The sequence below is a fragment of the Triticum urartu genome, chromosome 6A (assembly GCF_056163025.1).
Source record: "Triticum urartu cultivar PI428250 chromosome 6A, HENAU_Tu73, whole genome shotgun sequence".
NCBI lineage: Eukaryota > Viridiplantae > Streptophyta > Magnoliopsida > Poales > Poaceae > Triticum > Triticum urartu.
Genome location: NC_141878.1, coordinates 557,887,445 through 557,910,796, shown reverse-complemented (window position 1 = coordinate 557,910,796; position 23,352 = coordinate 557,887,445). Strand labels below are relative to the sequence as shown.

The window sequence follows — 23,352 nt, the reverse complement described above, 5'->3', positions numbered from 1 at the left end:
TGAAAGGTTAGCACTAATAATAACAAGATATATCTTCTTTTCATCAAGATAAGCATATTTAAGATTATCAGGCAACGGTTTAAGCTCAAACACGGGATCACCTTTAGGTGGAGGGGGATCCCCTAGGATTTCAACAGGCAAATTGTGTTTCAGAATAGGTTCCTGTTTAAAAAATACTTCATCTATTTCCCTTCTTTCATTCATAAACATATCATTCTCATGATCTACCAAATATTGTTCTAAAGGATCACTAGGAGGTACGACAATAGAAGCAAGACCAATAATTTCATCCTTACTAGGCAATTCTTCTTCACGGTGTTGTTTACTAAATTTAGAGAAATTAAATTCATGAGTCATATCATCCAAGCCAATAGTAATGGTAGCATCCACGACAATAGAAGCAAGTCTATGGTAGCATTAACATTACTTAAGAAGGGTCTACCAAATATAATGGGACAAAAGCTATCTTGTGGGGAACCAAGAACAAGAAAATCAGCCGGATATTTAGTTTTCCCACACAGGACTTCAACATCTCTAACAATTCCCATTGGTGAAATAGTATCTCTATTAGCAAGTTTAATAGTGACATCAATTTCTTCTAACTCAACAGGTGCAATGTCATGCATAATTTCTTTGTATAAGTCAATAGGTATTGCACTAGCACTAGCACCCATATCACATAAGCCATGATAACAATGGTCTCCTATTTTAACAGAAATAACAGGCATGCCTACCACAGGTCTAGGTTTATCTGTATCATGGGGTTTAGCAATTCTAGCAGTTTCATTACAAAACTAAATAACATGCCCATCAATATTATCAGACAAGAGATCTTTAATAATAGCAACATTAGGTTCAACTTTAACTTGTTCAGGAGGTATATGAGTTCTAATATTGCTTTTACGAACCACAGTTGAAGCTTTAGCATGATCCTTTATTCTAACAGGGAAAGGTCGTTTCTCAACATAAGAAGTAGGAACAATAGGATCATTATAAGTGATAGTCTTTCTTCAACTTTAATAGGTGCAGCTACTTTTACTTCTATGGGAGGATGATATTTAAACCACTTCTCCTTGGGGAGATCAACATAAGTAGCAAAAGATTCGTAGAAAGTAGCTACTATCTCAGAGTCGAGTCCATATTTAGTGCTAAACTTACGGAAAATATCGGTATCCATAAAATATTTAACACAATCAAAACTAGGTGTCATACTTGACTCCTTACCATTGTCGAGGTCCCAATCTTCAGAGTTGCATTTAATTCTTTCCAATAAATCCTATTTGAATTCAATAGTCTTCATCATAAAAGAGCCATCACAAGAAGTATCAAGCATGGTGCGATTGTTACCAGAAAGCCGAGCATAAATATTTTGAATAATCATTTCTCTTGAGAGCTCGTGATTGGGGCATGAATATAACATTGACTTAAGCCTCCCCCAAGCTTGAGCAATGCTTTCTCATTCGCGAGGCCAAAAATTATATATATAATTGCGATCATGATGAACAATATGCATAGGATAAAACTTCTGATGAAATTCCAATTTCAATCGTTTGTAATTCCAAGACCTCATATCATCACATAGTCTATACCATGTCGATGCATCTCCCTTCAAAGATAAAGGGAATACCTTCTTCTTAACAACATCTCCAGGTACACCTGCAAGCTTAAATAATCCACAAACTTCATCCACATATATTAGATGTTCATCAGGATGTTTTGTTCATCTCCTAAAAAAGGATTAGCTAGCAGTTTTTCCATTATACCCGAAGGAACTTCAAAGCAAGCATTTTCATTTTCAGTAGGTTCAGTAGGTTGAGGAGCAACTCTTTGCTCTACTGGTCGGGGTGAAGATACCCCAAACAAGCCCCTCAGAGGATTACTTTCCATAGTAACAAGTGACAGTAAATTTCAGCACACTATATAAATTTTTCCTTACCAAATTCCTCCTACCAAAGGTGCTTCACTCCCCGGCAACGACGACAGAAAAGAGTCTTGATGACCCACAAGTATAGGGGATCTATCGTAGTCCTTTCAATAAGTAAGAGTGTCGAATCCAACAAGGAGTAGAAGGAAATGATAAGCGGTTTCCAGCAAGGTATTCTCTGGAAGTACTGAAATAAGTGGTAACAGATAGTTCCGTGATAAGATAAGTTGTAATGAGTGAGGGAGTCCTGGATTAGGGGGTGTTCGGGTAGCCGGACTATACCTTCAGCCGAACTCCAGGACTATGAAGATACAGGATTGAAGACTTCGTCCCGTGTCCGGATGGGACTTTCCTTGGCGTGGAAGGCAAGCTTGGCGATGCGGATATTCAAGATCTCCTACCATTGTAACCGACTTTGTGTAACCCTAACCCTCTCCGGTGTCTATATAAACCGGAGGGTTTTAGTCCGTAGGACAACTTCATCATACAACAATCATACCATAGGCTAGCTTCTAGGGTTTAGCCTCCTTGATCTCGTGGTAGATCTACTCTTGTACTACCCATATCATCAATATTAATCAAGCAGGACGTAGGGTTTTACCTCCATCAAGAGGGCCCGAACCTGGGTAAAACATTGTGTCCCTTGTCTCATGTTACCATCCGTCCTAGACACACAGTTCGGGACCCCCTACCCGAGATCCACCGGTTTTGACACCGACATTGGTGCTTTCATTGAGAGTTCCTCTGTGTCGTCGCTTTCAGGCCCGATGGCTTCTTCGATCATCAACCACGATGCAGTCCAGGGTGAGACTTTTCTCCCCGGACAGATCTTCGTCTTCGGCGGCTTCGCACTGCGGGCCAACTCGCTTGGTCACCTTGAGCAGATCGAAAGTTACGCCCCTGGCCATCAGGTCAGGTTTGGAAGCCTAAACTACACGGCTGACATCCGCGGGGACTTGATCTTCGACGGATTCGAGCCACAGCCAAGCGTGCCGCACTATCTCGATGGGCATGATATAGCTCTGCCGCCGAACAGCGCCTTGGAGGCCGCACACGCATCGGTTCCGACCATTGATTCGGAGCCCACTGCGCCAATCGAGGATCAGCGGTTGGACGCTACCTCAGGGGCTGCGATCGAGCCGAACTCCAGCCCCGCACTCTGCATAGCCCGTGACTCCGAGGAGCCGGATTCCTCTCCGAACTCCGAGCCCCCCGCGCCCCTGCCGATCGAATCCGATTGGGCGCCGATAATGGAGTTCACCACCGCGGACATCTTTCAGCACTCGCCCTTCGGCGACATCCTGAATTCTCTAAAGTCTCTCTCTTTATCAGGAGAGCCCTGGCTGGACTACGGTCAGCAAGGTTGGGATACGGACGATGAAGAAATTCAAAACCCACCCACCACCCACTTCATAGCCACTGTCGACGACTTAACCGACATGCTTGACTTCGACTCCGAAGACATCGACGGCATGGACGACGATGCAGGAGACGAACACAAACCAGCACCTGTAGGGCGTTGGAAGGCCACCTCGTCATATGACATATATATGGTGGACACTCCAAAGGATGGAGATGGTGATGGAACAGCGGTGGACGATACCTCTAAGAAACAGCCCAAGCGCTGGCGTCAGCGGCGCCGCTCTAAATCCTGCCAAAGCAAAAATGGTGATTCCGGCACGGGAGATAATACTACTCCGGATAGCGCCGAAGAACACCACCTCCAGCAAAATTTGGCACAGGAGGACAGAGAAGCCAGCCCTCACAAGAGGGCGGCGGACCAAGAGGTTGAGGACGATAATTATACGCCTCCCTCCGAAGACGAGGCAAGCCTCAACGATGACGAGTTCGTCGTGCCAGAAGATCTTGCCGAACAAGAACGTTTTAAACGCAGGCTCATGGCCACGGCAAGCAGCCTCAAGAAAAAGCGGCAACAGCTTAGAGCTGATCAGGATTTGCTAGCTGACAGATGGACTGAAGTCCTTGCGGCCGAAGAGTATGAACTCGAACGCCCCTCCAAGAGTTACCCAAAGCGCAGGCTGCTACCCCGACTAGAGGAGGAAGCACCTACATCACCAGCGCATGACATGGCCGACCGGCCACCTCGTGGCCGCGACAGAGAGGCCTCTTGGTCCTCCACTCAAGCCATGCCCCGGCACCGCGTCAAGCATACTAAGGCACGGGAAAATGCGCCTGACCTACGCGACATCCTGGAGGACAAGGCAAGGCAAACAAGATCGATCTACGGATCGCGCAGGCGCCCCACGGCATGTGACGGTGATCGGCACTCCGGACGCAATGAATCCGGCTGGGCCGAACTCAACAGACAAAGCTCCTTCGAGCTGCGTCGTGATATAGCCCAAACAGAGGCGCCGCACACCCACTATGCTTCACAGATGAAGTAATGGATCATAAAATCCCTGAGGGCTTCAAACCCGTAAACATCGAATCGTATGATGGCACAACAGATCCTGCGGTATGGATCGAGGATTATCTCCTTCTTATCCACATGGCCCGCGGCGATGATCTACACGCCATCAAATACCTCCCACTCAAACTTAAGGGACCGGCCCGGCATTGGCTTAACAGCTTGCCAGCAAACTCAATCGGTTCTTGGGAGGACCTGGAAGCCGCATTCCTTGACAACTTCCAGGGCACTTATGTGCGACCACCAGACGCCGATGACCTAAGCCACATAATTCAGCAGCCAGAAGAATCGGCCAGAAAATTCTGGACACAGTTCCTAACAAAGAAAAACCAGATAGTCGACTGTCCGGACGCAGAGGCCTTAGCAGCCTTCAAGCATAATATCCATGACGAGTGGCTGGCCCGGCACCTGGGACAGGAAAAGCCGAAATCTATGGCAGCCCTCACGACACTCATGACCCGCTTTTGCGCGGGAGAAGATAGCTGGCTAGCTCACAGTAACAACTTAACTAAGAACACTGCTAATTCGAATACCAAGGACAAAAGTGACAGGTCGCGTCGGAACAAACAAAAGCGTCGCGTTAACAGCGACAGCAACGAGGATACGACAGTTAATGCCGGATTTTGAGGCTACAAATCCGGTCAACGGAAACAACCATTCAAAAGAAAAACTCAGGGCCCATCCAGTTTGGACCGAATACTCGACCGCTTGTGCCAGATACATGGCACCCTCGAAAAGCCAGCCAATCACACCAACAGGGATTGTTGGGTGTTCAAGCAGGCAGACAAGTTAAGAGCCGAAAACAAAGACAAGGGGCTGCATAGCGATGACGAGGAGGAGCCCAGGCCGCCAAACAACAGTGGACAGAAGGGATTTCCCCCGCAAGTGCGGACGGTGAACATGATATACGCAACCCACATCCCCAAGAGGGAGCGGAAGCGTGCGTTACGGGACGTATATGCGATGGAGCCGGTCGCCCCAAAGTTCAACCCATGGTCCTCCTGCCCGATCACCTTTGATCGAAGGGACCACCCCACTAGCATCCGTCACGGCGGCTTCGCCGCATTGGTTCTAGACCCAATCATTGACGGATTTCATCTCACAAGAGTCCTCATGGACGGCGGCAGCAGCCTGAACCTGCTTTACCAGGATACAGTGCGAAAGATGGGCATGGATCCCTCGAGGATCAAGCCCACCAAAACGACCTTTAAAGGCGTCATACCAGGTGTAGAAAGCCAACTGTACAGGCTCAGTTACACTGGAAGTGGTCTTCGGATCTCCGGATAACTTCCGAAGCAAGGAGTTAATCTTCGACATAGTCCCGTTCCGTAGTGGCTATCACGCACTGCTCGGGCGAACCGCATTCGCAAAATTCAACACGGTACCGCACTATGCATACCTCAAGCTCAAGATGCCAGGCCCTAAAGGAGTAATCACGGTCAATGGGAACACTGAACGCTCCCTCCGAACGGAGGAGCACACGGTAGCGCTCGCAGCAGAAGTACACAGCAGCCTCTCTAGGCAGTTCTCCAGTTCGGCCTTCAAAAAGCCGGACACTGTCAAGCGCGCCCGGAGTACCCTACAACAAGACCGCCTGGCACATTCCGAGCTAGCGTAGCAATGTGGCCCCAACCCTAGCCCTCGCGATATAGCGAAACCAGCGCTTCGCGTACATAACTATGCTCTTGAAATACCATGGGCACAGGGGAAGGGGCACTATCACGGCACGCCCGAAATACGGCTTAAACCGCACCAGGGGCTGCCGGATTCCTTCTTTTTTTCTCTTACTCTCAGGACTCCATACTTCGGATGACCCGTTCGGCAATTCAACTGCCGCACAAACGATGCAAGATCCAGGGAAGCAGACAAGCCACGCCGCATTATGGAACTCCCAAGTGGTCTCTATTGCGAGCAGTATACCTGTTTTTAATACAATTCCGCGGCCTGCCCCTGGCCAGGACATGTTAAATAGTCCAATTTATTCTGCTTATCACACTATTTGTATCGTTCCGCTTTCATAGCAGCCTTTCTATAAACAATGCATAGCTTTTTGTCTATTTTTTGCATTACCCTCTTTTTATATATATGTTTATTAATAACATGCTGCATCCGTACACTGTGGTACGGCAAAATACGCTAGGGGCTTCAGTACCCATCAATATGGTGTGAGAAGTCCGTCCACTTTCACAAGTGCGGCACCCCGAACTTATAGCACTATATGCATCGGCTCCGAATCATGATTTGGGTCAATAGTTGGGTTTGCCCGGCTCCTATGTTTTGGTGCCTTACGTTCCGCTATATCGGCTAAGGTAGCACTAGGAGAACCACTGCGATTGTGCCCCAGTTGAGCTGGGCCGAGCACCTCAGTGGAGAAAGCTAAAACTGACTGTCATGATGAGGCGAGAGACCGCTCGCTGTTCGAGAGGTTTTTCGAGTCCTTAAAGGCTTATGCTGCTTCGAGCGAGGAACCGGCTCTGTCCGGCCAAGGCGTGGATAGCGCCCCGAACTCGGTCTTCCGAATACTAGGGGCTTCGCCGAAATTTAAAATTATAGAGTTCTATGGTTAAGTGAGAGTGTTCAAGCATTATAGTCCGATTGCCTTGTTCGTTGTGCTGACCGCCTCCCTCGACGGACCCAATCATGGGAAAAAGAGCACTCAGGTTTATCCCGAACACCCCAGCACTAGTGGCATGGGGGCAGAAGCCGACGACTGGCCATCTCTCAATTTTTTGATAAACGGCCGCACAGAAAGTAATATTTTAAATTCAAGCATTGCTTAGCGCATATGAACAAGTTTTCAGTGCATAGGATAACACGAGCGAGTTCATTCAAAAATTACATCCTTGGTACATTCATCCGCCACAAGGCGGGCACCAGCAAGAACATCCTTGTAATAGTTCTTGGGCTTGCGATGCTCCTTCCCCGACGGCGGCCCGTCCTTCATAAGCTTCTCACCGTCCAGCTTACCCCAATGCACCTTTGCACGGGCAAGGGCCCTACGGGCACCTTCGATGCAGACGGAGCGCTTGATGACCTCGAGCCTTGGACAAGCCTCCACCAGCCGCCGCACCAGTCCGAAGTAGCTCCCAGGCAGGGCCTCTCTAGGCCACAGCCGAACTATGAAGCCCTTCAGGGCCTGTTCGGCCGCCTTGTGGAGCTCGACCAGCTGCTTCAGCTGGTCGCTCAAGGGCACAGGGTGTCCTGCCTCAGCATACTGAGACCAGAACACCTTCTCTGTTGAGCTGCCTTCCTCGGCTCGGTAGAATGCGGCGGCATCGGATACGCTGCGGGGAAGATCTGTGAATGCCCTTGGAGAGCTCCGGATTCGGGTAAGTAACTAGTTTACTTTTATATGTCTGCTTTGCATATAGAATGCCTTACCCGCCGCTATCTTTTTCACTGCATCCAATTCCTGGAGGGCCTTCTGGGCTTCGGCCTTGGCAGATTTGGCAGTTTTAAGGGCCGCAGCAAGCTCGGACACTCGCGTCTTCAAGTCGAGCTCCAAACTCTCATGTTTTTGCATGAGAACCTGAAGCTCTTGCCGCACCTCGCCGACCTGCGCCTCAAATTACTCCCGCTCGGCGCGCTCCGTGGCCGCTTTCTTCTCGGCCTTGGACAACACCTGCTTGAGGGTCGCCACCTCAGTTGTGGCCCCTACAATAAGTAGTATACTCCTGTCATTTTTTGCAATTGCGCCTTCCTATAGGCATTTTTTCTATAAGGTATCTCTTACCTTCTTTCTCCTCGAGCTGCCGTTTGGCAAGGCCGAGCTCTTGCTCGGTCCGCTCGAGGCCCTGCTTCAGGGCACCCACCTTCGCAGTCAGTGCGACGGTGGCCAGCAGCGAAGCCTGCATATGTATATTGACTCCTTTTTAGTTAGACTCCTGCGATATTTAATAGATCCTCTATTCGGCTTTTCTTTCCGAACGCCAAACAGAGCATCAGGGGCTACTGTCTATATGGTAATATTTTTACATATTTTTAGTTTCCTCGAAGCCTGTTAGAAGGCTAGCACAAGCTTCATTTAGTCCGCTTTTGGCGGACCGGACCTTCTGGACCACCGTACTCATGATGGCACGGTGCTCCTCGTCGATGGAGGCGCCCTTAAGCTCCTCCAGTAGATTGTCCGGCGCTTCCGGTTGGACGGAGGACGCCGGCTCAGTAGGCTTGCTCCTCTTGGAAGGAGTTCGCCTACCGTGGTCCGAAACCGTTGATGATTCCGGCGCAGTGTCCGGCTTAAAGCCGGACTTGGAGCCCAGGGGGGTCTTGTCCCCTTCACTCCTGGAGTCCGGGAGGTCGCCTCGCGGCTCCTCCTGGACCACCTCCTCTCGCCCCGGAGCTTGTCGCGACGCCACTTCAGCGTCATCCGTAGCACAGGGGGAAGCAGCGGGCGGAACTGAATTCACGTCCGACGAATCCAGGGAGCCGCTCGACGACTCGTCGAGCCCGTCCTTGGGCGGACTGCATGATTATATCCGACGTTAGGGAAAGCTGTGCAACAAAAGGAATATCACGAGTTACTTTGGTATCCGAACACTTACGATCTCTCCGGACGCTTGGCCCTGTCTGGCCACTCCTCTTCGTCCTCGTCGGCGTCGGGAACGTAGTCCGGCGGAGGGGTTTTCCTCTTCTTGGACCCCTCGGCTTCCCCTACTGGGGCGGCCTTCCTCTTCTCTCCTCCCCCCACTGGAGGGGGAGAGGTTTCTTCTTCCTCCTCCTCGTTTTCACGGGAGGAGTATGTCTCGGACTCGTCGGACGACGAGTCCGACACCACCATATGCCGGGAACTCTTTCGAGTCCCCATGGCCTTCTTCTTCTTGGCCTTCTTCTCCGGCACCACATAAGGTGCCGGAACCAACAGCTTCTCTAGGAGAGCAGGGGCTGGGTCTTCGGGCAAGGGAGCCGGACAGTTAATCTGTCCGGACTTCTCCCACCAATCCTGTCAAAGGTGAGGGAGTTTAGATCCCGCATAGAGTCAAACTATGAAAAAACTTAACATCCTGTAAAGGATGGAAATATCTTACCTCGCCAGCAGGACGCTGCGAGCTGAATCCGCGGTCTTCGGAGGCGGATGTGGGAGCCTCGGCGCCTTTGGTTAGCCCCCTCCAGACATCTTCGTACGCCGTGTCGAAGAGCCTGCTCAGAGTGCGGTGCTACGCCGAGTTGAACTCCCACAAATTGAAGTCCCGTTCTTGACACGGAAGGATCCGGCGGACGAGCATGACCTGGATTACGTTGACAAGCTTGAGCTGCTTGTTCACCAGGGACTGGATGCATTTTTGCAGTCCGGTCAACTCTTCTTCGTCGCCCCACGACAAGCTCGTCTCCTTCCAGGACGTGAGCCGCGTAGGGGGTCCGGATCGGAATTCAGGTGTTGCGATCCACTTCGGATCACGTGGCTCGGTGATGTAAAACCACCCTGACTGCCACCCCTTCAAGGTCTCCACAAAGGAGCCCTCGAGCCATAGGACGTTGGCAATTTTGCCCGCCATGGCACCTCCGCACTCCGCCTGGTTGCCGCGCACCACCTTTGGCTTGACGTTGAAGGTCTTGAGCCAGAGGCCGAAATGGGGGCGAATGCAGAGGAAAGCCTCGCACACGACGATAAACGCCGAGATATTCAGGATGAAGTTCGGGGCCAGATCGTGGAAATCTAGGCCATAGTAGAACATGAGCCCGCGGACAAATGGGTGGAGAGGAAAACCCAGTCCGCGGAGGAAGTGGGGAAGAAATACTACCCTCTCATGGGGCCTTGGGGTGGGGAGAAGCTGCCCCTCCTCAGGAAGCCGGTGCGCGATGTCTTTGGACAAGTATCCGGCCTTCCTTAACCTTTTGACATGGCCCTCCGTGACGGAGGAGACCATCCACTTGCCTCCCGCTCCGGACATTGTTGGAGAGGGTTGAGGTAGGGAGTGCGGGCTTGGGCGTTGGAGCTCGGGTGCGCAGAAGATGGATATGCAAAGGAGGAAGAAGGCGTAGGTAAAAAGGTGGATCCTTATCCCCTTATATGGGCGGATGCGACTATGCGTCCCCACCAGCCTAGTAAAACTCGCTTGCCTCCCAAGCGCCGTGATAAGTGGCGCGGTTGGGTTACCCACGTCCGTATTAACGAGAATCCCGTAAACAAAGGGGGCACGATCTCTGCTTTGACAAGACGTGCCAAGGAAACCGCCTCGCAAAACACGCTGAGGTGGATAAGTGAAAATGATTCGAATAAAGGCTTGGCCGTAGTGTGATGTCACGCTGTGGAATACGTCAGCAGATTAGATTTGTGTTAATATTATTCTCTCTATGGCAATACGTGGAAGCTTATTTTGCAGAGCCGGACACTACTCTTGGTGTTTACAAACTTTTATGAAGAATTTGGAGGAGGAACCCGCCTTGCAATGCCGAAGACAATCTGCGCGCCGGACTCGTCGTCATTGAAGCCTGGTTCAGGGGCTACTGAGGGAGTCCTGGATTAGGGGGTGTTCGGGTAGCCGGACTATACCTTCAGCCGAACTCCAGGACTATGAAGATACAGGATTGAAGACTCCGTCCCGTGTCCGGATGGGACTTTCCTTGGCGTGGAAGGCAAGCTTGGGGATGCAGATATTCAAGATCTCCTACCATTGTAACCGACTTTGTGTAACCCTAACCCTCTCCGGTGTCTATAAACCGGAGGGTTTTAGTCCGTAGGACAACTTCATCATACAACAATCATACCATAGGCTAGCTTCTAGGATTTAGCCTCCTTGATCTCGTGGTAGATCTACTCTTGTACTACCCATATCATCAATATTAATCAAGCAGGACATAGGGTTTTACCTCCATCAAGAGGGCCCGAACCTGGGTAAAACATTGTGTCCCTTGTCTCCTATTACCATCCGGCCTAGACGCACAGTTCGGGACCCCCTACCCGAGATCCGCCGGTTTTGACACCGACAACGAGCAACAAGTAACAAAAGTAAATAAATTGCAGCAAGGTGGCCCAATCCTTTTTGTAGCAAAGGACAAGCCTGGACAAACTCTTATATAAGGAAAAGCGCTCCCGAGGACACATGGGAATATCGTCAAGCTAGTTTTCATCACGTTCACATGATTCGCGTTCGGTACTTTGATAATTTGATATGTGGGTGGACTGGTGCTTGGGTGTTGTTCTTACTTGAACAAGCATCCCACTTATGATTAACCTCTATTGCAAGCATCCGCAACTACAACAAAAGTATTAAGGTAAACCTAACCATAGCATGAAACATATGGATCCAAATAATCCCCTTATGAAGCAACACATAAACTAGGGTTTAAGCTTCTGTCACTCTAGCAACCCATCATCTACTTATTACTTCCCAATGCCTTCCTCTAGGCCCAAATAATGGTGAAGTGTTATGTAGTCGACGTTCACATAACACCACTAGAGGCTAGGCAACATACATCTCATCAAAATATCGAACGAATACCAAATTCACATGACTACTAATAGCAAGACTTCTCCCATGTCCTCAGGAACGAAAGTAACTACTCACAAAGCATAAACATGTTCATGATCAGAGGGGTATTAATATGCATATAGGATCTGAACATATGATCTTCCACCAATTAAACCAACTAGCATCAACTACAAGGAGTAATTAACACTACTAGCAACCTACTAGCACCAATCCCGGACTTGGAGACAAGAATTGGATACAAGAGATGAACTAGGGTTTTGAGATGAGACGGTGCTGATGAAGATGTTGATGGAGATTGCCCTCTCCCGATGAGAGGAGCGTTGGTGATGATGATGGCGATGATTTCCCCCTCCGGGAGGGAAGTTTACCCGGCAGAACAGCTCTGCTGGAGCTCTAGATTGGATCCGCCAAGGTTCTGCCTCGTGGCGGCGGAGTTTCATCCCGAAAGGTTGCTTCTTCTTTTTTTTCTCGACGAAAGACTTCATATAGCAGAAGATGGTCATCGGAGAGCCACCAGGGGGCCCACGAGGTAGGGGGGCGCGCCCTAGGGGGGGTGCCCCCCACCCTCGTGAGCAGGGTGTGGCCCCCTGGTCTTCATCTTTGGCGAGGATTTTTTATTATTTATTATAAGGTGTTCCGTGGAGTGTCAGGACTTTTGGAGTTGTGCAGAATAGGCCTCTAATATTTGCTCCTTTTCCAGCCCAGAATTCCAGCTGTCGGCATTCTCCCTCCTTATGTAAACCTTGTAAAATAAGAGAGAATAGCCATAAGTATTGTGACATAATGTGAAATAACAGCCCATAATGCAGTAAATATCAATATAAAAGCATGATGGAAAATGGACGTATCACGCCCCCCTTTCCTTCCCCTCTATCTCCTCCTTCCCCCTTCTCCTACTCGTACTAGGAAAGGAGGAGTCCTACTCCCGGTGGGAGTAGGACTCCCCCCTTGGCGCGCCCTCCTTGGCCGACCGCCTCTTCCCCTTGCTCCTTTATATGCGGGGGCAAGGGGCACCTCTAGACACACAACTTGATCTGTTGATCTCTCCCAGCCGTGTGCAGTGCCCCCCTCCACCATAATCCACCTCGATCATATCATAGCGGTGCTTAGGCGAAGCCCTACATCGGTATCAACATCATCATCGTCATCACGCCGTCATGCTGACGGAACTCTCCCATGAAGCTCTGCTGGATCGGAGTTCACGGGACGTCATCGAGCTGAACGTGTGTTGAACTCGGAGGTGTTGTACGTTTGGTACTTGGATCGGTCGGATCGTGAAGACGTACGACTATGCTAACGCTTCCGCTTTCGGTCTACGAGGGTACGTGGACAACACTCTCCCCTCTCGTTGCTATGCATCACCATGATCTTGCGTGTGCGTAGGATTTTTTTTGAAATTACTACGTTCCCCAACAGTGGCATACGAGCCAGGTTTATGCGTAGATGTTATATGCACGAGTAGAACACAAGTGAGTTGTGGGCGATACAAGTCATATTGCTCACCAGCATGTCATACTTTGGTTCGGCGGTATTGTTGGATGAAGCGGCCCGGACCGACATTACGCGTACGCTTACGCGAGACTGGTTCTACTGGCATGCTTTGCACACAGGTGGCTGGCGGGTGTCAGTTTCTTCAACTTTAGTTGAACCGAGTGTGACTATGCCCGGTCCTTGAGAAGGTTAAAACAACACTAACTTGACGAACTATCATTGTGGTTTTGATGTGTGGGTAAGAACGGTTCTTACTCAGCCGGAGCAGCCATGTAAAATTTGCAACAACAAAGTAGAGGACGTCTAACTTGTTTTTGCAGGGCATGTTGTGATGTGATATGGTCAAGGCATGATGCTATATCATGTTTTGTAACCGAGTTATCGGCAACTGGCAGGAGCCATATGGTTGTCGCTTTATTGTATGGAATGCAATCGCCCTGTAATTGCTTTACTTTATCACTAAGCGATAGCGATAGTCGTAGAAGCAATAGTTGGCAAGGCGACAAAGACGCTACGATGAAGATCAAGGTGTCGCGCCGGTGACGATGGTGATCATGACGGTGCTTCAGAGATGGAGATCACAAGCACAAGATGATGATGGCCATATCATATCACTTATATTGATTGCATGTGATGTTTATCCTTTATGCATCTTATTTTGCTTTGATTGACGGTAGCATTATAAGATGATCTCTCACTAAATTTCAAGGTAAAAGCGTTCTCCCTGAGTATGCACCGTTGCGAAAGTTCGTCGTGCCGAGACACCACGTGATGATCGGGCGTGATAAGATCTACATTCAAATACAACGGGTGTAAGACAGTTTTGCACACGCAGAATACTCGGGTTAAACTTGACGAGCCTAGCACATGCAGATCTGGCCTCGGAACACTGAGATCGAAAGGTCGAGCGTGAATCATATAGTAGATATGATCAACATATTGATGTTCACCATTGAAAACTACTCCATCTCACGTGATGATCGAACATGGTTTAGTTGAGATGGATCACGTGATCACTTAGATAGTCCCTGAGCTTAGTGAAAGGCTTCAGGTCGAGACGCTGAGCGGCTACGCGTGTTCGGACGTCTTCCCGCGACATTTGCCCTTCCTCGTAGAACATCCCTGTTTTTTCGAGGACCTCCTTCATGATGATTTGGGCAAGTTCATGCTGGATGTGATAGAACTCAGCTCGAAGTCGATGATCCGGGATATCTCCTATGTTCTTTGCCCATTGCAGAATATGGGCATCGCCGGATGTAGGTGACATGCGAAGGTTCTGTTGATCCCGTCTATACTCCAGCATGTGGTGTAGGACATAGAATCCATCACTAAGAGTATCACTCGGTTGCTGGATGCAGCAGAAGTTGGTCTTATGGCCGAAGGCGGTCCTGCCGTTCCTTTTCTTCTTGGTCTAGATCTCTCCACCCCGTACGTCGTAGAAAAAGATAGCACTGTCGAGAACAGACTTGATGTGGGTGTAATCCTTTTTGTGCATGTTCTTCGACGAGTCCAAGTAAAGAGCATGGGAGAATCGGGGGTAAAGGATGATGAGGACGGCGCGCCCGTGGCTGCGCAAAATAATTACACCTCAAATTAATTAGCCTCCACTATGCAAATGAATGATTGAAATCAAAGAAAGGATATCTGCGCGGATGACTTACAGGGGATGATAAGGCATGAGAATCGTCTCCTTGTCCTTATTGGCGACCATGAAATCGATGATGTAGTCCCTCGCGTATTCACGGTGCTTTGCGCAGACTGCCAAGAAGCCCTTGTGCATGAAGTAGGGTAAGCGACACAGATATAAGGTATCTGCTCAATCTCGATGATGTAGTTCATGTACAAGGCATAAAGACGGACAAACATAAAATCCAGCTTCTTCAAGTGAAACACGTCGAAGATGTAATCGAATCGAAGGAAGAACTTGTCCGTGGGGAATGTGTCGACGTACGACCTTTGCCGCGGCAAGTTAACCACATAGAGTGGGTATCCTGGATTTTTCGAGGCGATTAGGCTTTTGTCTCTCCGCATCACATCGTCATAAAGTCTCCTTAGATCACCGTGTACCGGCTGTGGAACAATTGTTCCTTCGGCTTCATTATCGTCGCCTTCCCCACGTCCACCTTCTAGCCGCTAATATTGTACATTATGGTGCACGGGGTTTCGTCGGCCTGCAAAGACATGTCTGCGACGTGAGACATCCGAAAGGCAACAGTCTCGATGTGAGACATCTTTTGGCTCAAAATTGTCGTCGTCCACCTCCGTGACCACCACTCTAGTAGTGATGAGCTGGTTTGGGCGCCGTTGTCTCTTTGGTTTCGGTTCTATACCGGCTCCGCCAGTCTCGGTGCCGGTCTCGATGTCGGTCTTAGTCTTCGATGTGACAGGTGGGCCCAGCAACAACAACCGTTGATCATCGGCAAGGTTCAAATATTCGTCTGCCGCCAGGTAGATGTCATCGCAATCACCATAACCCTGTCCTTCATCGTTGCTAGCCATGTTTCCTATGATTAAATCTAGTCAATTAATTCTAGACCTAATAAAGTGAATAATGACATAAAAAGGCCTATGTTTTGCAGGAACGTTGATTCCTTCCTGGTGCGGCAAATCCCGGGCACTCGATATGTCCTAGTTTGTAGCACAAGTCATGCCAAAATTCACGGAAAATTTCGGCATGACCTTTGCTAAAAATTGGACAAATCGAGCACCTGAAATTTGCCAGAACGGAAATGAATCAAAACATAGGCCACTTTTTAGCAAAGGTCACGCCGAAATTTTCCCTGGAAACAACAAAAGGCCACTTGGGCACAATCGAACCACTTCAATGAAAAGATATAACATGACCACTTCAATGAAAATATATATTCAACAATAATGGAATATGCAAATGAACATCAATGACATATATCATATAACATCAATTCTGTTTTTTGTTTATACCTAAATGCCATAGCTACAGTTTTTTATTTTTAGCTAAATGCTTTTGTTTTTTTAAAGCTAAAAGTCTAGGAAGGGATCATATTTAAAATAAAACTTGCCTAAATTCTTTTCCTTGAAAAATAGTGGTCTTTTCAAAAATCAAAAACCTTTGCAAAATGACCTCACTAAACACTTCTCTACCTAGGACAGAACCCAAATTCTGTTCTAGCTATTCCTCTCTCTCTCACACACACACACATTATTTTCTTTTCATCCAAATTGTTTTAGAGCAAATATTCCAACAATACTTGGCCTTATTAGAAATTGCAAAGGAACTCCATTTTCTCTAACCCTTCTGACCTCACCATTTTCCACAGCAAGACCTTAGTACCTACACCCAATTTCTTCAAAAATATCTAGGTCCATAGTCCAAATAATTTAAATTTCATTTGAATGAAATTTAGACCAGATTCAGGTCCATAGTCCAAATAATTTTTTATAGCTAAATGCTACTGTTTTTTTGTTTATAGCATGTATTCATTTAAAGCTAAATGCTACTATAATTTATATACCCTCTGTTAATTTAAAGCTAAATGGAATTACTGTTTAGGCATTTTCATCAAATTTTTCCCTAGCTAATTTCCTAAAAAGATTGCTCATCTTTTTTCCTAAATGCTAAAAAGTGCCTACTGCCCTAAACAAATCTAGGGTTCATATATATGAACATCATCAAGCAGCAACATATGAATTGCCTTACCAGAGAGATAGATAGGGGCAGGGGAGAGGAGAGTGAGAGCCTTACGGTCGGCGGCGAGGGCGGGCTCGGGCGGCGGCGGTCTTGTGCGGGCTCAGACGGCGACGGTGAGGTCGAGGGCGGCCTCGGTCAGCGGCGGTGAGGTTGAGGGCGGCCTGGGCGGCGGCGGTGAGGTCGAGGGCGTGCGCGATCGACGGTGGCGACAGAGGAGTTGGGGGAGTTGGGGGAATAGGGGGAGAGGGGGGAAAGGACTTAGCAAAATTTTAAGCCCGCGCGTGGTTAAGTCAAACTAGCAGTAGCGCTGGTAGGAAAAACGCGCCACAACTAAGTTAGCTATAGCGCTTTTAGCCAAAACGCGCTATTGCTACAGGAAATAGCTATTTATTTTCTTTTTTCTTTTCCTTTTATCTAAGGAAGTTAGCTATAGCGCGGTAACACAAAACGCGCTACTGCTAATATAGCTATAGCGCTTTGCGAGAACAAGCGCTACTGCTATGTCTTTCTTCACTATTTTTTTCTTTTCTTTTTCTTTTTTTCATTTCTCTTTTTTCTATTTCTTTCATTTATATTTACTTTTCTATTTATTTTCCTTTTCTTAGCAGTAGCACTCTACAACACAAACGCGCTGCTACAAGGCACTTAGCAATAGTGTGTTTCCCTCGGGCTCGCTACTACTATTTCTAGCCTATCGGCAACAATGTGGGGATTATAGTAGTAGCGCGCTACAACTATAGTTGTAGCGCGCTTTTGTGACAAGCGCTACTACAAAGTAGCAGTAGCGCTTAGTTTTGACCAGCGCTACTACTATACCTCTGTGTATAAGGTTTTTCCTAGTAGTGATTCTAGAATACGGGGTGAATCGTTTTTCATAAAAGTCAAACATATGTATGCTTGACCAAGACCATAGAACAAAATATCAACGCCTGCAATACCAAAAATAAAATAAAGTATATAAATAATTTTCGTGATGGATTTAATGATACAAATTTGAAATATAGATATTTACTATATTTTTCAAAAACTCGGTCTAATGTGCACAATTTTGACTTCTTAAAGCATCTACAGCCGGGTGTCCCAAACCCTCCTCAAATGCCCGGACGGACCGTCCAATCACTGACCGGTCACGATTTTTCGACCCAGGCGGCCGCCTCAAACGGGCCACAAATGCCCGGGCTGACCGGCACCCCTCATATCCAACCCAAATATGGGGCGGATATGAGGGCGCCCGGACACGCATCGGACTCGATCCATGCTGGCCCACCCGACCCCACATATATTCCTCCCCATCCGCTCGCCGGACCAAACTAGCCACTTCATTCCACTCCTCTCCGCCACCCGAGCTCACCTCCGGTGGTTTCCGGCCTTCTCCGGCATGGCAGGCAGCGGATCTGACTCCGACCAGTCCGAATCCGTCAAGTGGGGTGTCATTCCATGCGGGTTGGAGGAGGCAATGTCGGTCCGCATTGCACTCCGCCGCTCCGGGGAGGACAACGCCCGGCCGACGGACGGATCTGTCCGCCGCGACTCCATAGCGTTGGCGCAACAGGCGCTCGGGTCCTCTGGGGCTGGATCCTCGCAGTCCCGGCAGTCGGAACCCCTCTCCTTCCCCATCACCGGGCGGGCATACTATGAGTCCCACCGGGAACGGGCGGCCTGCCGTGGGAAGGAGAGGATAAGGGCCGCTGAGGCCCGTATCGTGACAGAAATGGCGGCGGCGGAGGCGGCCGCAGAGGTGGAAGCGATTTGTGCCCGCATTGTGAAGAAACGGCAGCGGAGGAACACGCGCGCCCTCGCTCGAGAGCAGAATCGGGCGGTCCGTGCCATGGCCGGACTGCCACCGAAAGAGGAGAAGGAGGACAGCTCCGGCGACGAGCAGATCCGGCTCAATCCGTATTGCGTCTTCGACCGGTACTTAACTAGTAGTGATGGAATAGCCGGACGATGTGTGTGCAACGACGTAGTTGCATGGGTTTGTATGGATTTGAGATATGATAATTAAAGTGTTCGAATGTGGATTACATTATTTGAGGGGTGTCCGGTCAGTGTCCGCGGGCTGGATTTACTTGGCGACTGTAGATGCTCTTATGTCCTACCAATTGTGGTACTATGGTTTGGCCATGAAGCTCGGATGCCCGTGACGCCAACCACAAGATTCATAGTACTGTTTTTTTGGCAGTGATGCTTATATTCATGATTGTCAAGAACAATTGTTGTGAAAATACGGATTAATGTCCTACCAAGTTTTGAGGATCATGTGCCTTTGCTGGACATTTCTATACCTTGTTACGCGACTGCAAAAGTAAAGTGTGTTCTCATGCCAAAATCCTTGAAGCCAAAAACACAAGAGGCCGAGTGAAAGATGAACACCATCATCGATGAACCTTCGAATAGAGAATCAAAAACCAAAGGGTCAATTAACATCCAGTGAAGAAAGGGTAAGCGGAAAAACGGCGCAGCAAGGCGAGCGTGTGCTTCCAGTGAAAAGGAATCCGAAAGAGGTAGCATTAGCAATGTGGCGAGGAAACAGAGCAAACTTGACCGCCGGCCGAGTCACGGGCACGCCGTATACGCCGTATACTTCCACCACGTAAGTCGTAGCCGCATGTTACACGTACGCACGCTATGTACAGACCATGCCTAGCTATGCCTAAGTTTTGCGTGTGCGTCCATGCTGTACCGCAGGTTTGGACAAAAGCATACTCATTTTTTCAGTTCGCCGCAGGAAAAAAAACAAACAAAGCCATACCCCCTTGCGTCGCCTCCCCTGAGCGACGCTAGGGGCCCCAAAACCTAGCGCCGCCAGCATCCCCCTCGTCCATTCTCCTGCCGCCCTGCCGCCGGCAAGGTCCACGGTGGCGACAAGCCTAGTGCCCAAGGCGCTAGGGTGGGTGGATCGTAGCCGGAATCCCCCGGAGGGGGTAGGGACACCTGTTGTGGTGCGTCTATGGGCAGCAGGCAGGGCAGCGGCCGGCGACCCTTGGCCAACGGCTAGGGCTTTCGGGTGGTGGTGGTGGTCGACACTCCATGGCCGACATGGTGAGGCTCTTCTGCCTGGAGATGGGTCGCGGCGGGCGCGTGTGGATGGGTGTGCGTAGGATGATGCCGTTATCTGGCGTCGCAGTGTAGTCGATGACGTATGACATGGTGAGGTGAATGTATTGATCGCTCCATGCACATGCGGTGTGCGCAAAGGGTCTAGTTAGACCGATCGGTGCTCTCGGCTGGCTAGTGAAGCCATCGAAATATTTGATGTGTGTTGATATGAGGTCAGGACACATAATCAAGTATGTAATTGTTACGACAATAGTTGTTAAGAAGGTGACTTTGACCCATAGTTTATAGTCTTTTCAGCAGGGTGTCGCCAAATGACCGCCTTTATAAATAGTCCGTTATAGCTTTGTCATAGTTAATTTAAAGACCCGTTGCTATTTTTCTTAGTCCGCTATTTAAAACATTGCTTTGACCTTTGAGTTGATCCATGGATTTATTTTGACGAATATTGTTAAATAATATAATAAAATGGTTGTGTAGATAGGTCAGGGTCATCCTCCATTTCGATTTATTTTTTCCAGTTCGCCTATGAAGCCCGAGCATGTGTAGTCGTATACGTGTATGCTCATGTTGTTTTAGCAGAAAGAAGTGCGTGCCTGAGTCAGTGAGTTGGTTTGTCGGGAACGTGCATGTCTTGCCTGAGCAGCCACGCGCCCACGGCCGGCGTCCTTGCTGGCCTCTGAAACTCTGCACTTGACAGCGCGCATAAATAAAACCGCCGGTGCAACTCACTCCCTCGCCATGGATGATAGACCGCTCGTCGCCGAGCTCCGAACTAAAACAGACTTGTTACCTGTGCAGTGTCTATGGATCAGGGCACCCACAGTCGATGGAGGAGTCCATTTCCCGGGTCGCCCATGGAGCGCGTGGACGCGCATGGCGGTGGCCTCAAGGCGCTGGAGGTGGACGTGGAGCGGCAAGAGGAGATAATCGACTTCGAGGCAGAGCCGCCGGGCTCCTCTGAATCGGTCGAGATCCTCGACCTCAAGAAGCGCATGTGGAAGGACCAGATGCGCCTCATGAAGCTCGAGGGCCGCGCCGGCGCCAGGAGCGGTGCGCCGGCCCGGCGGCAGCTGGAGGACCAGGAGGAGGACGGTCCCGAGGCGCGGTGCCGGCGGAAGGCGATGCTGCGCGCGCAGGACGGCGTGCTCCGGCACATGATGAAGATGATGCAGTCCTGCAACGCGCGCGGGTTCGTGTACGGCGTGATCGACGAGGCCGGCGAGCCCACGTCCGGCTCCTCCGACAGCCTCCGCGGCTGGTGGAAGGACAAGGTCGTCTTCGACCGCAGGGGCCCGACGGCCCTGAGTCTAACCGGCAGCTCCGCCGCCGACGGTAGCAGCAGCCCGCTGGGGCTGGCCTCCTACCTCCACCGCCTCCAGGGCATCCAGGACAACACGCTGGGCTCGGTGCTCTCGGCGCTCCTCCAGCACTGCGAGCCGCCGCAGCGCAACTTCCCCCTGGAGCGGGGCCTGGCGCCGCCGTGGTGGCCGACGGGGAAGGAGCCGTGGTGGGGCACGCAGGGCGAGACGCAGGCCCACCAGGGGGCGCCGCCGTACCGGAAGCCGCACGACCTGAAGAAGGCGTGGAAGGTGTCCCTGCTGAGCGCGGTGATCAAGCACATGAGCCCGCGCTTCGACCAGATGCGCAGGCTCGTGTGGCAGTCCAAGCGGCTGCAGCAGAGGATGAGCGCCAAGGAGTCCGACACCTGGTCCAAGGTGCTCCGGCAGGAAGAGGCGCTCAGCGGCCGGCTCAAGAGCTCGCTTCGGATCACGCCCCTCGACGACGACCACGACGGCGAGGGGCTGGAGGACGGCCCGGAAGACGTGGCGCGTGGCCCGCATGACAAGCGCAAGTGCGAGGACGCGCCCTGCGGCAGCTCGGGCGGGAAGTGCCGCCGCAGGCCAAGAGGCGGGAGCCGGGACCTGGCCGCGATGGTGCCCGGGCTCGAGGCCGGAGTCCTCGCCGAGGAGAGCCAGGGCTCCATCAACGAGCTCATGGAGCTGTACTACAGCTGCCTGCAGGGGGGCGGTGCGGAGGAGAAACACGACGTGGCGATGCAGGGAGCGCCGAGAGGCGTCGATGATGTGGCGCAGCAATTCCTGATGGATGTCATCGGGAGCTGCCCGGAAGTAGATCATGTGCTGCGCTTGATGGAGTAGTGATGTGCCTTGTGGGGAAATGAAATTAGTAAAGAAGAAGAAAATTGGAAGAGAATGGTGGGACATTTCTATATTTGCACACATCAGACATGGTGGGACAGACATTTAGTGAAGAGAATGGAGCAAGGAAGTGCGGAGCTCGTTGGTGTTGTGGTTAGGCCCGTGAGGTGCAAGATAAGCTTAGTGTTGTTCACGGGTAGGTTTTTCTATTCTCCGCATTCCAATTACCCCCATCCTAATACTAGTCGCCATATGTGGAAATCGTCGTTGCAAATTTTTAGGGTTCTAGATCTTGGAGATGAAGCTTTTGTATACGAAGCTTGTGTGTTAAATGCAGTCGGATAGATTTGGTGACAAGACTTTCTAAATTATCATTAACCCTACTCACAGTAGTATTATTTTGTCTAAGATGTTCGATTATTCTCTTTGGTGTATGTTTATATTTCGATAAATAGATTTTTTTTACCACAACTCTCAGCTAGTGGGCGGTTATGATCCTCTATAAATATTTTGACGTACCATGACGACTGGTCGCTAATCGACAACTTGGTCACTGCTTTATCACACATTGTGGTCGACAACTTAGCTCCATTTGGAAAACGCTAAAGTAATTTATCATTACTTATTAGATATACCATAGGGAGATTCCTACATTGTGCGAATATACCTTGTTACTGTTGTTTACCGAAGGGTACATTTTATAGAATTGATAGAGTGCTGCTATACACACGACGGTGTGCAGCCGATGTTTGCACGATTCTACAGACCCAGTCGTGCATACGTGTGCACCCGTTGAGAACAGATGTAGTACTGTACTAGGGCCCTGTTCAGAGTACCTCCACAACTCCACTCCTGGGGCCTGATGGAGTTACGGTTGAAAATCACGAAGCACCTTTTTTCTGGCTCGGCAGCTCCCCGATTTCACGGAGCTGGTGGAATTCCGAACAAGGTCTAGAACATACGCTCAGCTTTTGTGTGTAATTTCTTGGTAATCTTCCGTATGCGCAGTTAAAAAAGTCCTTATAAGTCCCATCTAAACCAAACATGAGGGACTTATAGGGACTTAAAGTGGGCATTTGAAACTTATGAAATAAGACTCTCAAGGAGGGACTTATAGGGACTTATAGTTATAATATGGTCTTATAGAGGCTTATAAGTCCTAGAAACCAAACAGGCAGGGACTTGGGACTTAT

General features: G+C 49.8%; 1 protein-coding gene across 1 annotated transcript; it reads left to right on the top strand.

Moving 5' to 3' along the window:
- The first annotated feature begins 20,748 nt into the window (after positions 1-20,748).
- On the top strand, positions 20,749-22,214 carry LOC125512717 (ETHYLENE INSENSITIVE 3-like 5 protein). The gene has a single exon (XM_048677808.2). It carries the CDS (start codon positions 20,804-20,806, stop codon positions 22,157-22,159), a length of 1,356 nt encoding a protein of 451 aa, XP_048533765.2. The 5' UTR covers positions 20,749-20,803; the 3' UTR covers positions 22,160-22,214.
- Positions 22,215-23,352: the final 1,138 nt, after the last annotated feature.

Bases quoted from the DNA above. Each gene is read 5' to 3' on its own strand.
- LOC125512717 (XM_048677808.2), top strand. From the start codon at position 20,804: ATGGATCAGGGCACCCACAGTCGATGGAGGAGTCCATTTCCCGGGTCG.